Below are 12,443 nucleotides of genomic sequence, written 5' to 3'. Positions count from 1 at the left end.
ACTTGTTTTACTGTATTATAATTTGCAATTATTTTAAAACCAATGCCTCTGAGGAGTATTTTCACCCCCCCCCCCCCTTGCTGCGCCACTGTGCTGGGATAAAGAAAAATATCGTTATAGACAGGTTTATTGTAATAGACAATATTGTTATGCACAGGTTTCACTGTATTTAATTTGCTTCTTTATTCTCATGTACTGGCAACAGGGTTAATAGCAGAGTATAAACAATAACTCTTGAGAAAATAAAAGTTTTTTTCTAGATCCATGTTATTTATTTATTTATTTATTTATTTATTTATTTTTTTTTGCTTGTTCTACCAGTTTCAGTGACCAAAAGTAGTAAAGTTCAGTAGTTTTGACTGAAAGAAACACTCCCATTGTTGTTATCATTATTTGATGCTATTTTATTAAATGCATGTTTTTCAGCAGGTTTTTTATATATTTGCTCCAGATTTGTGACATTGTTACTAATTGTGCTTTTCACAGAGGTGCCCATCCCTCCCCTTTAGAGCAAAGGCACACCCCCTAAATATCACGAGACCCACCAAAGAAACAGCCTCCCCCAAATGTGAAAAATACCTCTCACAACACCCCCCCCCCCCTCCTAAAAATTTCAATGGCGCAGTCTGCGCCACGAGCCCCCTAGGTGGGCACCCGTGCTTTTCGGATTGTAACATTGAACATAATAACGGACCACACGGGTCAAATTCGACGGCTGGATGTGGCCTGCGAGCAGTAGGTTAAGCACCATTGGTTTACACAGAATTCGTTCCATGTAATTCCGAAGTGCGTGCATGGAATTTTCGATGCAAATTTCGACATTGCCTTCATTAATTTTTTATTCAAGTGCTAAAGATTCCCCCCCCCCCTGAGAAACTCATGTTTTAGACCTCAGTAAAAATATTTTTCTATATTAATAGAGAAGAGACGACAGAGATCGATTGTGATCGTCTCCCTTGACAACGATGCTGCATGTGACGACTTCGATGAATTCTCCCGAACTCCGTAATAAAGTAAATACCTTCGGAATTCCATCGAAACAGCGAAATTCTCCCCAAAAAAATTTTTTAATGAGTTAAATTCCGGGGGGAAAAAACCTTCTGGTAGAACGACCTCGATCGCAAAAACGAAACATTTTCATGCACGTGTATAAAAAGTTGTGTATGAGTGATCATTTTTGAAAAATGTTTCTTTCATGTTCTTCCTTTTAAAAAGGGTATTTCACAAGAAATGCAGTAAAACAGTCCTGATTTTTCTCAGAACAGTCTGAAATCGTACAAAGTCTCACTAATTTTACGCATAAGTCTGCGTACACATAAACTTAATTAAGAAATACCTACTTGTATTTTAAAAGCCCCTTTTACACTCAATGTTTTGTCTCTAAATTTATTTGTGGAAAGTCTCCTTAATTTTACGCATAAGTCTCCCGAATGTTCATCTTTCAATGTTAGAAGCTATGAACGGTGGCGTAGCCATGGGGAGGGGGGAGGATAGGGGCTCTTACCCCCGCCCCCATGAAACAACAAAATTATATGTATGAACAGACATGCAAGAGCCTAAAATTGTGCTTTTCGGACATTAATTTAGAAAAATTACATCCAATTCCCCCCTAGGAGCGTGCACAGGGGGGAGAAGGGACCCCTGTTGTCCCGGGCCCGAAGGGGGCCCAATATTTTTATAACTAGGGGTAAAAGTTTAGGACAAACAATATCGAGGGGGCCCGTCACAAATGACGGGCCCCAAAGTTTCTTTGCATATCCCTGTCTCTCCCCCCCCCCCTTATGAAAAATTTCTCGCTTCGCCACTGGCTGTAATCTAATAGTCTTGCGTTTCCTGCAGGGCTGCGGAGTCCGAAGAAAAATTGCCGACTCCGACTCCTAGATTTTGAAAGCATCGACTCCGGCTTTTTTATTATTTTTTTTTTCCAAATCGCTCTTCCTCGTGGGAAGGGGGGGGGGGGAGCCCCTAAACAGAGATTGAAACATTAATTCCTTTTTATGAAATTTTCGCGTTGTATTTGATTGTAAACCTAAGATGTATTCAACGCTGAAAACTTAATTTTTAAATCAAATTATCCAATAGTTGCGATTTCTAAATTGAGATTACTTAAAAATCCCATTAAAAAATAAATAAGATTAATTTGCTCTCCTTTAATGTTTAACTAACAGATGTTGAGATAAATAAATACCTTTGTGCTGAACAGTAAAGTAAGAAAAACAACGTTAAAAAAAGCACAAAAATAGTCGAAATGGACTCAGCACACCTCAAAGCGTTTGAATCTGTCAAAATTCGAAAATCTGCACGAATCCAATACTTTCTTCTATGTATTAGATATAGAAGAAAATGAAAATAAGCAAACTAGGGGACGGTGTAGGTAGCTGTCACAGAAAGCTCGATAAACAATCAAGCCGGCAGGTTGCCACAATGACAATCATTTTCTTATTAGTAGCAGGTAACCAAATTAATAGGTAGTGAGTTTTTTTAAAAAAATGCAAGGAGAGTCAGAGAAAATTAAAGAAATAAAAAAACCCGGAGTAGAAGTCGGCATGTTTTCAAATGACTCTGACTCCGACTCCTTTACCACAAAAACAGTCCGACTCCGACTCCACAGCCCTGGTTTCCTGCAGTATTTCGGAGTGGTTAAACATGGCGTCAGCACGAGGGCTCGCCCTGACTTCGGGTCAAAATGGGATACAGCGTTTTATCTTTTCCTTTTCAACGGTCATCAAGTCTGATCTACATGCTGGACACGCGCATCTCACCCGGAATATTTACATTTTGGACCTCACCCCTCCCCCCCCTCCCGTTTTTTTTTCTTTCCTTCCTCCTAACCACCTCTGTGAGAGACGACAGGGTGACCTGAAATCAATTGAAGCGATCGACGGCGGCGGGACTTGAGAGAAGTTTTCTTTTTCGAGCGATTAAAGATTCGGTATCGATGAATGAAAGCCGCGGGGTAAACGGGTTTTTGTGTTGTCTGCTCTGCCAGACTCTTTTGTTCCGCCGGATTTGCATAGCAAGAGAAAAAGCATTGTAATCCGAGTTGCGTCACGTCCTCGGAATCGAGTTACTTTGCATGTTCAAATAATTAAGTCATTCTTTCTTCGGAATGGGGTTGTTTCCTTCAGTCAAAACTACTACTTTTAGTCACTGAAAGGGCCTTGACAATTTATGACTTTTCTGTGTTAAACTGATGCAACTATGATCCGCTCATGCATCCGCCAATCAATGTCAACGTTTCAATGTTTCTTTATTTTTGATTGGATGTCTCCCATTTTGACCGCAAGAGGCGCTGAACGGAACGCCTGCATACACCAATCAATGGCAACGTAATGGTAACACAGGTTCCGCTCTGTAGCCCCTTCTTTGTTGCAATGAGTTTCAGCGATTGTCATGGCCTATAAGCAATGGCGCACACAAGGGAGGGGTCCAGGGGGTCCGGACCCCGCCCATAAGTCTTGTTGTTTTCCCCGATTGATTACGATTCTATGTATTTTGTACGTAAAATATTTCCAAACAAAGCGAACAATAATTTCAGTTTTAATAAATGAAAAAATAAAATCCTTATTGTTAGATTTTTTAAAGTATTATGCACTTTTTGTATAACAAATGACCTAAAAGAAGCAGAATGGTGATTATAAATGAACACACTATAATAACGATGTTTTTAGTTTTGTATTTATAGATTTAAATGAGATTCTATGAACTTCTGATGCTTCTACGACGATGAATTTGCTTTGCTGCATCCATTTCTTAACTATAAGAAAAGTAAAAGCGTAAAATTATTTTGCTTTCTGGTGATTTGAGTATATTTCATTACAAAATGCTAATTATTTATTTAATAGTTTATTTTTTACTGTTTTCCGTTCTCGCGAATCGACAAAATCAAGTCAATATGTTTGACGACGTATTGGAGTATAATATGAAAAGGAGGCTTTTGATCTCGGACCCTCCCCTTGCAAAATTCCTGCGTGCGCCACTGCCTATAAGCGTAAGCGAAATTTAATGGGACCATACTCTGGCTAATAGCGGCTGAAGGAGGTAAAACAAATAAAGTTACTCAGTAGCCGCGTTCACAACTTACTTTTCGACCAGGTAAATCCCCGCTCTGGCTCCGCAAAAAACCCGATTGAAAAATTCCCCGTTTCCATGTAAAAAGAGGTTCTCCCATTATACCATAGAAAGCGGTTTTTACCCAGCATTCTTAGCGGCTAGTAGACGAACTTGTTTCGCGTAATGCATTCCGGGTAAAAACACCGCTTTCACTCCAGAAGCTAGCAGGAATAGAAAGATTCCACATAAAACCCGCTAATAACCGGAATGCGGTGAAAAGCAGGGCGGTCATTCCAAGCTCGTTAGCTTGCGAGATCGAGATTTTCGCTCATGTGATCGGTTGTGATGTAGAGATGTCGCAAAGTAGTATTCTAGTCTACTTGAACTTAGCTTGTGGCTAGGTTCGAGTAGATTAGAATACTACTTTGCAACATTTCTACGTCCCAACCGATCACGTGAGCGAAAATCTCGATCTCGTAAGCTGACGAGCTTGGAATGACCGCCCAGGTTTTTTCCGAGGTCGAAAGTGTCCATGGAAACGGCCCTTATGGGTGCTGCAGAGAGAGAGACATAGAGGCGAAGGGTGCCGCAAAGTTTTAATGGCAACAAATACATACATTAGTATAATAGAGGTTGCCTAGGGTATCGCGTGAAAACACCAGTTCTTGAAGGGGGGCTGCCACTCGGAAAAGTTTTTGAACCCTTGCGCGTGACTTATAAACTTCTTTTAAGTTTACTGAATGGCAATACTATTTTGTCATCGTGTTTATGGTGGGTTTTCTTTTCCATTCTTTTAAATTATGTTAAAAAAACTGCCTGAAGCATATGTTTTACCACAAAGGAAAAACGTGGAACGGAATGTTTCGGCGAAGGTTCTAGTTTTTATCGAGAAAGCCTAAAATACAACTCACCTTTTCCAACATCATATTTATGTTAAGATGTTCTTTCAGTAGTAATAGGCATCAAGTCGAAAAAAAAAAAAAAGGAACAATCTTTTTGGAGGAATTAGTAATCGCAGAGAATCAAAATATTTTGAAGTTGCTTGGGCATAAAATTCTTTAATCGCTCTCATTGAGCAAAATAAATACTATTTGTAATGTAACTTTTATTTATTTTTTGTTTTATAATGAACTAGCTGCGTTGCCCGGCTTTGCCCGGTCCACCTTGAAAATAAAAATTGTGTCAAGTGACGTATATTCAACAATCAGGCGTAAAAAATAAATTAAAAAAAAAACATCATGATTTCCTTTCCAAACAATGCGACAATATTAAAATACTTTTAAGAAATTAAATCCAGAAAGATGGATTTAAAATGCGTAACCATGGAAACACAAAATAAAATACGTTTAAGCAATTTAAATGCGAAAGAAAATGGTTCACAATTTGAATGGAATCGAGATTTCTTAAACTTGATTTAAAAAGGCTTGTAACTTTTTTTTGCTTTCGAGATAAAAGCTTATTTTTTCGACCATAGGTCGTGTTAGATCTGGAGTAAAAAAGGTCGCTTTTTCCAATGGCGTCAAAAAGGAAGCTGTGGGACAATTCCTCCACTTTTTATTGATTTATTTAATGAAGAAAGAAGTGCCTAAATTTCAGCTAAGCCTAAAAAAATTCGAGCTAAAAACGCAAATAACTCCCGCCATGATAAAGTTAGAGCATTGAAACAAATTGAGTAGAACGCGGAAAATTCTACCCTTTCTAACGATATGTAATATTACTATTTGCGAGTAATTTTTCACCCCCCATATTCGGGAATTTATGTGAAAATTGGACGTAAATTGGAATAAAAAAAGAACTATTCATGGAGTAGTTTTCGAACTGTTCTGTAAACCTTCTCAGGAGTTAAAGGAACAAACAGTGAAAATTTCAGCAAAATCAGCCGGGTAGTTCTCGAGTTTTGCGAGTTCAAACACACAGACGCTTTTTGGGGACTTCATTTTATACTATGTAGAGATGCTGTGCTTTATTTTCCATCAACTTATTTTGTCCAAGGCCATAAAAACGGAAATAAAAGAAATTTATTTTGATTGCTAGTTAAGTGTTTGATTTATGTTATTATTTCAATCAAAGTGTGTGTGTGTGTGTTTTCAACAAGGGATTTTCAACCCTACGAAAATTATCGAAGTAGTGTGAGTTTTCGAAACCTTGGGAAGCACCGATCTAAATGAAGTGTCATTTCTCTTCAGAATTCACCGTGCTGCTTACTGGAAAACTCCTTGTTCCTACTGTTCCTGTGTCAGGTGCTGCTCGGGGCTACCTCGTCTACACAAAGCGAGATCTTCACTACACCATTCACTATCGCGGGTGAGTATTCGTTTAATGCTAGAAACATTGCTCTAAAAACTACTTATCTATCTTGTAACTTTTCCTCAAATGACTTTTCATCCTGTTGTTGTTGTTGCATGCCCCCATGGTCAGTAGTGCTAGACCAGGTCCATGAGTTTGTTTACCCTCAAGAAATCCAGCACTGTCACTGGGTCTTCAGTCAAATCCCTCCTGGAGAGCCCCAGGCACGACAGTATGTGGTCAGGCGAAGCCTGCTCATCGGAACACTTGGAAAAAGTCTGAAAGGTCTTCGATCCCTCCGAAAATTTTAAAAGTTTTAAGATGTCCACTACGAAAACGGACAAGAGTTGTTTGTTCCTGTCTGACAAACCCAGGGGTCATGGAGCCACCAGGTCGTGAAGATCTGTACCGATGGTGTTCTGACTGAACAATCCAAGTGATATTATCCCACTCTTTTCATCCTAAAACTCAAGGGTGCCCACCCCCTTAAGGGCAAGAGCATACTCCCCCCCATTATCGCAGACCCCCCCCCCCCCGAAAAAAAGCAAGACCCCGCCCAAAAATGAGAAAAATACCTTTCAACCCCCACCCTGAAATTTTTAATGGAGCAGTCTGCGCCATGACTCCTCCCCGCCCCCCCCCCCCAGGTGAGCACCCCTGTAAAGCTTATACTTCATTTCATTGAAACAGGAATCGATTGAAACGACGCATCACGTGTCTGCAGTAATCTGAAAATTTTGTGTATTAAAACGTTGTTATATCTTATTTTACTTTTCAAGCACAAATGCATTTTATAAATTCTTACTCGTTTATCCATCATCAGTGATAACTCACTGTATTACCAATATTGAATTCTTTACTTGCAGGGTTAACGTGAACAGCTTTAAAAGGATTGTGTCAGCCAATAGGACAGCAGTAGGGTTTATTATTAAAAATAGTTTCCCGGTGTTATTTTTCCATCCAATGTAAGGTAAAGTAATTGTTCAGGGTGGCGACAGATCAGGGAAAAGTCATGGAATTCTTATTAATCAGGGAAATGATAGGGATATTCAAAGAAATAATAAAAATTCAGAAAAAATTGTTTAATGAAGTTTTTTTTTTTTTTTTTTGCTTTGCAAAATTAAGTATCTTAATTCCCTATGCCTTTCCGCCAATTATCTGCTAAGAAAGAGCAAAGTTATTGAGGTGCGGTTTTATATTCCCGCATATTCGTGCATCTTTCTTCCTCAACGTCAAAGTATTGAATCTCAACTTATTAACCAACAACAGGATAAACTTCCCAAGATTGCTTCTGTGTCTGCAAAGTTGTTTATTTTATGCAGCTTGAAATTTCCTTTCATGCGTTCCATGCTACGTAAAATGAAAAACCCTACAGGCAAAGAGAAAGCCATCATTAAGCATTTACCATCATTAATCAGCATCTTTTCAAAATATATTTTAAATTAACAGCTGAAACCTTTTTAAACACTGCATTTCGTTTAATCTACAATGGGTTTCAAATAGGGCGGCGAAAGAATACCATTATCATTGGTAACGTAAATCGGGGAAATTTGGTGAACTTAATCAAGGAAAATTCAAGGAAAGTTTTTTCGCAGTTCCTGTCGCCACCCTGCTGTTGAAGTGTAACTAACCCTTTGTGCATTTTGTGAACGTGCTATAAATCTGGTCTTCAGATGCTGACGTCTCTGGTCTTATGTCTTATCTCATCAAACTAAGGCTATCTCTTAATGTGTTTTACTTTTTTCAATGACATGCCCGATCTAATCTTCAATTTCTGTCCAGATGTGTCTCCCAGCGAAGACGCAGCCATTCCTCGGGCATTAAGATTGATACGGACTGCGGAGAAGAACAACTCTTCTCGCAGTTTTGTCATCAGCACAGATAGCGCCAGGCTCCTCGCTATCAAGGGAAATTTATATGCACGCGCACGGGACGCTCCGGGAGGAGAGTGGGTGAACCGGGTCGTCTGCGCTCGTCACTCAAGTCGCAAACGATAATAAAGAGGACGGCGGAACCTCCGGTCCGAAATAAAACAGAAAGAAGGAAAACGAAACGAAAGAAGAGTTCATTCATAAACTTCAACCCCATAAACATGGGATGTGACGCCACGCGCAGATAGGTGCCTGCCGCCAAACGGTAGGGTTGCCGGAATGGCAGTGACACTGCCGCTCGCCACTCTTCCAATTAAGATGGCGTCCCATTATCTCACACCTTTCCCCTCAAGAAAAATTGAGAACGAAAACTTCGTTTGAAAGCCTATTTGGTTAACATACAAGGCCGGATTTCAACATCATGCTAAAAACATAGTTGAAATGAAGCATCATGCAATAATAAAGCACAGCTGGATTTCCCATAATGCAATGAAACATAGCTAGATTTAAGCATCATGTAATTAAACATAGCAGGCTTTTGACTTCATGAATCAAACATAGCTGGGGTTCGACATCATGCAATAAAACATCTGGATTTAGGCATCATGTAATAAAACATCTGGATTTAAGCATCATGTAATAAAACATTTCTGGATCTTAGCGTTGTGCAATAAAATATAGCTTGATTTTAAGTGTCGTCTCATCAGGGACTCCCTTATGTATCATTTGACTATTAAAAATGAAGGTATTATAAAATTAATTTTTGAAAATTAATTTTATATATTTGAGCAGATATAAAATGATATACCATGACAAAGTAAACCAACGTAACATTTACTTAATGACTAAATTTTTCCTTTTTCTTGTCAAAAACATTTTTTCAAAAATATTAACTAAGAAAAATAATATTTTTTTCTGTGATATCAAACAGCTCAGAGTTGGTATTAACTCTTTCAAAACTAGTTTAAAAGCTACATTATTGCATGATTGAAACACGTTGCCTTGGGTATATCACTAACATATTCAATCGATATGAATGAAACATACAGATATTTGTAAGTCTTTTTTAGATAAAAATCATGGGACAGTTATTTCTTGCTAAAATTAAGCTAAATACATTTTATTAACTGCTAAATTCTATTAATACAATGCTGTTTTCTCCTTTGCAAATGGGATAGCAATGGCAAGAGGAATTAAGAAAAAAAAAAGGACTGGATCTGTTATTCTACTGACCTTTCATGTAAAATTAGGTGTTTTTAAGAACATTGTTAAGACTTCGTAACACTAGTGCTGAATTTGGATACTTAAAACCAGAATTTCTACGTACTATTAAAGTAAAGCTAAATATAACGTCTTTTTGGAGAGCCCCACATTCTTAGAGTGAATAAAGTCTTACTGATTAATGCTAGATACTTAAGAGGGATGTTCCTGAAAGAAAAGAACGATAGCTAAGTTTTTGATCATTATTTTAGTGTTGGTCATGCATGTGAATTTGCGCATTTTTTTCAAACTTCTGTCTAATGTTACAAAAAATCTGTGGGTGATGGAGAAAAACTTTGCGTATTTGAATTCAGCGCATCATTTTACGCTAAGATTAGGTATTTTTCTCCGTTTAACAGAAAAAAAAGTTTTTTTTTGTAGACTAGTGTAATTTAAGCACCATGTAATTAGACCTAGTTAAATTCAAAGCATTATAAAATAAAACTTTGACAATGTCTCTGAATTCATTAAGGGGTCTAAGGACCCTTAACCTTCAGAATTTTCGATTTTCTGGAAAAAAATTTATGTTATGCATAGTTTAATTCTGAACAATTTGATACCTTATTTATTACCATACCCCAAAACCTTTTCAAGTTATCGTAAAAATGCGTAAACTTTCCCCATAGAGATTTAGGTTAACAGCAGCTGTTTAAGCTTCTTTTTCTCAGGTGCCGGTTTCTTCGGTTTTCTCGTTTTGCGCGCATGATAGCTCAGAAAGTTTCTTATATATTTCCGTGAAACTTTTTATGCATGTTTGTCTAGTATATTTTTACGATCTGAACCTAAATTTCAACTAAAAATAAAAATTAATATTTAAAATATATATATATATATTTTTTTTTTTGCCCAAAATTTTGGAAATTTTCGATATTAACTTATTAAATTTCAAAAAAATAAATAAATAAATTTGAAAAAAAATAAATAAATTTAGGTTTAGGTCATAAATATAAACCAGATAACCATACATTAAAAGTTTTGCGGAAATCATGCGCGCAAAACGAGAAAACCGAAGAAACCGGCACCTGAGAAAAAGAGGCTTAAACAGCTGCTGTTAACATAAATCTCTATGGGGAAAGTTTACGGATTTTTACGATAATTTGAAAAGTTTTTGGCGTGTGGTAATGAATAAGGTATCAAATTGTTCAGAATTAAACTATGCATAACATATATTTTTTCCAGAAAATCGAAAATTTTGAAGGTTAAGGGTCCTTAGACCCCTTAAACAAATAATCCTTTCCTTCTTGAAAGTACTAGTGATTAACTTTTGGGGGCTCCCGAGTTATGGCGTAATTGGCCAAGCTGGACCTAATGAGCCTAACGATAAATCGCGCCACTTCTGCTTGTATTCACTCTATTATATTTGCTTTTACAGAGTGTATTTTTTTCTTACTGAACTACACTGCTCAAAAAAATTAGGGGAGCACATGGTTTTAACAAAATTGAGAAAAACATTATTCCGGAAACTAATTTCCAATAAAACCTCCATGTTTTCTGGGAACATGAGAATAAAACGTAAACTTCGGAAGCCAATCAGCGTTTCTGTCGTCGAAAAGCAGAAAAAGGATGCAAGTGCAGAAATCGTGATTTAACAGAAGCTCATTTTTTCCCTGTCTGAGCGAAAAAATTCAACCGTTCACTGTTTTTTTTCTTTATTAGAAAATGCCACGACACCGTAATTTACCGGATTCCATGGCTGACGTTTTATTGGGGGACTGGAATCCGGGTAAACACAAGGAACTGTAGCAGACGATGTCGGAGAGGCATAATTTCATGTTCGTTTCACTGTTCTAGAGGAGTAAAGTTCCTAGTCAAATATTTTCTGCTTCTTTTTTGCTGTATTGCATATTAATACACGTGTATACTCCATTTTATGCCTTTGCAAGGCTACCTCACAACGGTTTCTTCACTTTTGTGTGATTGCTCCATTGCTCCCCTAATTGTTTTGAGCAGTGTAGTTTGGGGTGTAGAAAGTGTTCAGCATTCGAGTACGCAGGGGTGGATGCAGAAATATTTAAAAGGGGGGGTCAAGTTTCAATGGCCGGTGCTATATCTCCTACGTAAAACACATTTTCTTAAGCAGGGGTGCCCATTTCCCCCCCAATGAGATGAAAACCCATTCAAATACCTCCTCTCTACAATTTTTCAATGATTAAGCTCATTACAGATGATTGTGCTTTTGAAAAAAAAAATTTTAATTTTGACATTTTGAATTCAAATTATGTTTTTCGCAATCACGAGTGTGAGTATGTAGGCGTGTGTGTTTGTGTATGTAGGCGTGCGTGTTTGTGTGTAGGGGGTATGTGTATGTGTGTGTAGGCATACGTGTTTGGGTCTGTGTGCAGACATGAATGTGTGAGTAGTTGTGTGTATGTTTTTGTGTGTGTGTATGTGCAGGTGTCTGTATGTATGCGTGTGTATGTGTGTGTGTGTGCGTGTGTGTGTGTAGTTGTGTATGTATGCGCGTGTGTGTGTAGGACATGGATGCAACCTGGAGACGGCTTTCGCTATAGGAGCAGCATCGTGAGGAGCCGGTCGACGGTGATGCTGCAGAGGGTGGCGGTGGGAAAATAAAATCAAAGGACGCCAAAAACAGTCAAATGAAAGCAATAAGCAATCGTGATTGCTCAAAAAACTGAAAATACCAATAGTCTATTCAAACGAACCCAGTCAACCCTTTGAACTGTGACGCGCTGAGAAGAAACACCTTACCGAACGAAGCAAAAAGCATGTTAACATTGATTCCATGTACTATTTTTTTCGAATCTAAAAATTTGAAGATTGGTAATAATCATAGTAAAATTCTTGTCACAGGGGGGTCAGCTGACCTTTTGACCCTCCCCTGAATCCGCCCCTGAGTACAAGCACGAGTTTCCTCTATAACTACTTGAAACATTTATAGTCTAACGGTTTTATCTCAAAAGAGTTGCTGAATTTTTTTTTATCTATAAATATTCTTCCGAAAAATAATACGTT

At 37.9% G+C, this 12,443-nt stretch overlaps 1 protein-coding gene across 1 annotated transcript in view; it reads left to right on the top strand.

The window, feature by feature from the left end:
* LOC129224239 (dorsal-ventral patterning protein Sog-like) overlaps positions 1-12,443 on the top strand; it is a 136,693-nt gene that overhangs the window by 45,522 nt on the left and 78,728 nt on the right. The window contains exon 4 of the mRNA XM_054858665.1: positions 6,240-6,357. Coding sequence (XP_054714640.1) covers positions 6,240-6,357 — 118 coding nt within the window. The remainder of the gene's footprint in view (positions 1-6,239; positions 6,358-12,443) is intronic.

This window comes from Uloborus diversus, chromosome 6 (genome assembly GCF_026930045.1).
Source record: "Uloborus diversus isolate 005 chromosome 6, Udiv.v.3.1, whole genome shotgun sequence".
Taxonomy (NCBI): Eukaryota; Metazoa; Arthropoda; class Arachnida; order Araneae; family Uloboridae; genus Uloborus; species Uloborus diversus.
The sequence above is the reverse complement of the archived record's forward strand: the minus strand, read 5'-3'. Positions and strand labels throughout refer to the sequence as shown.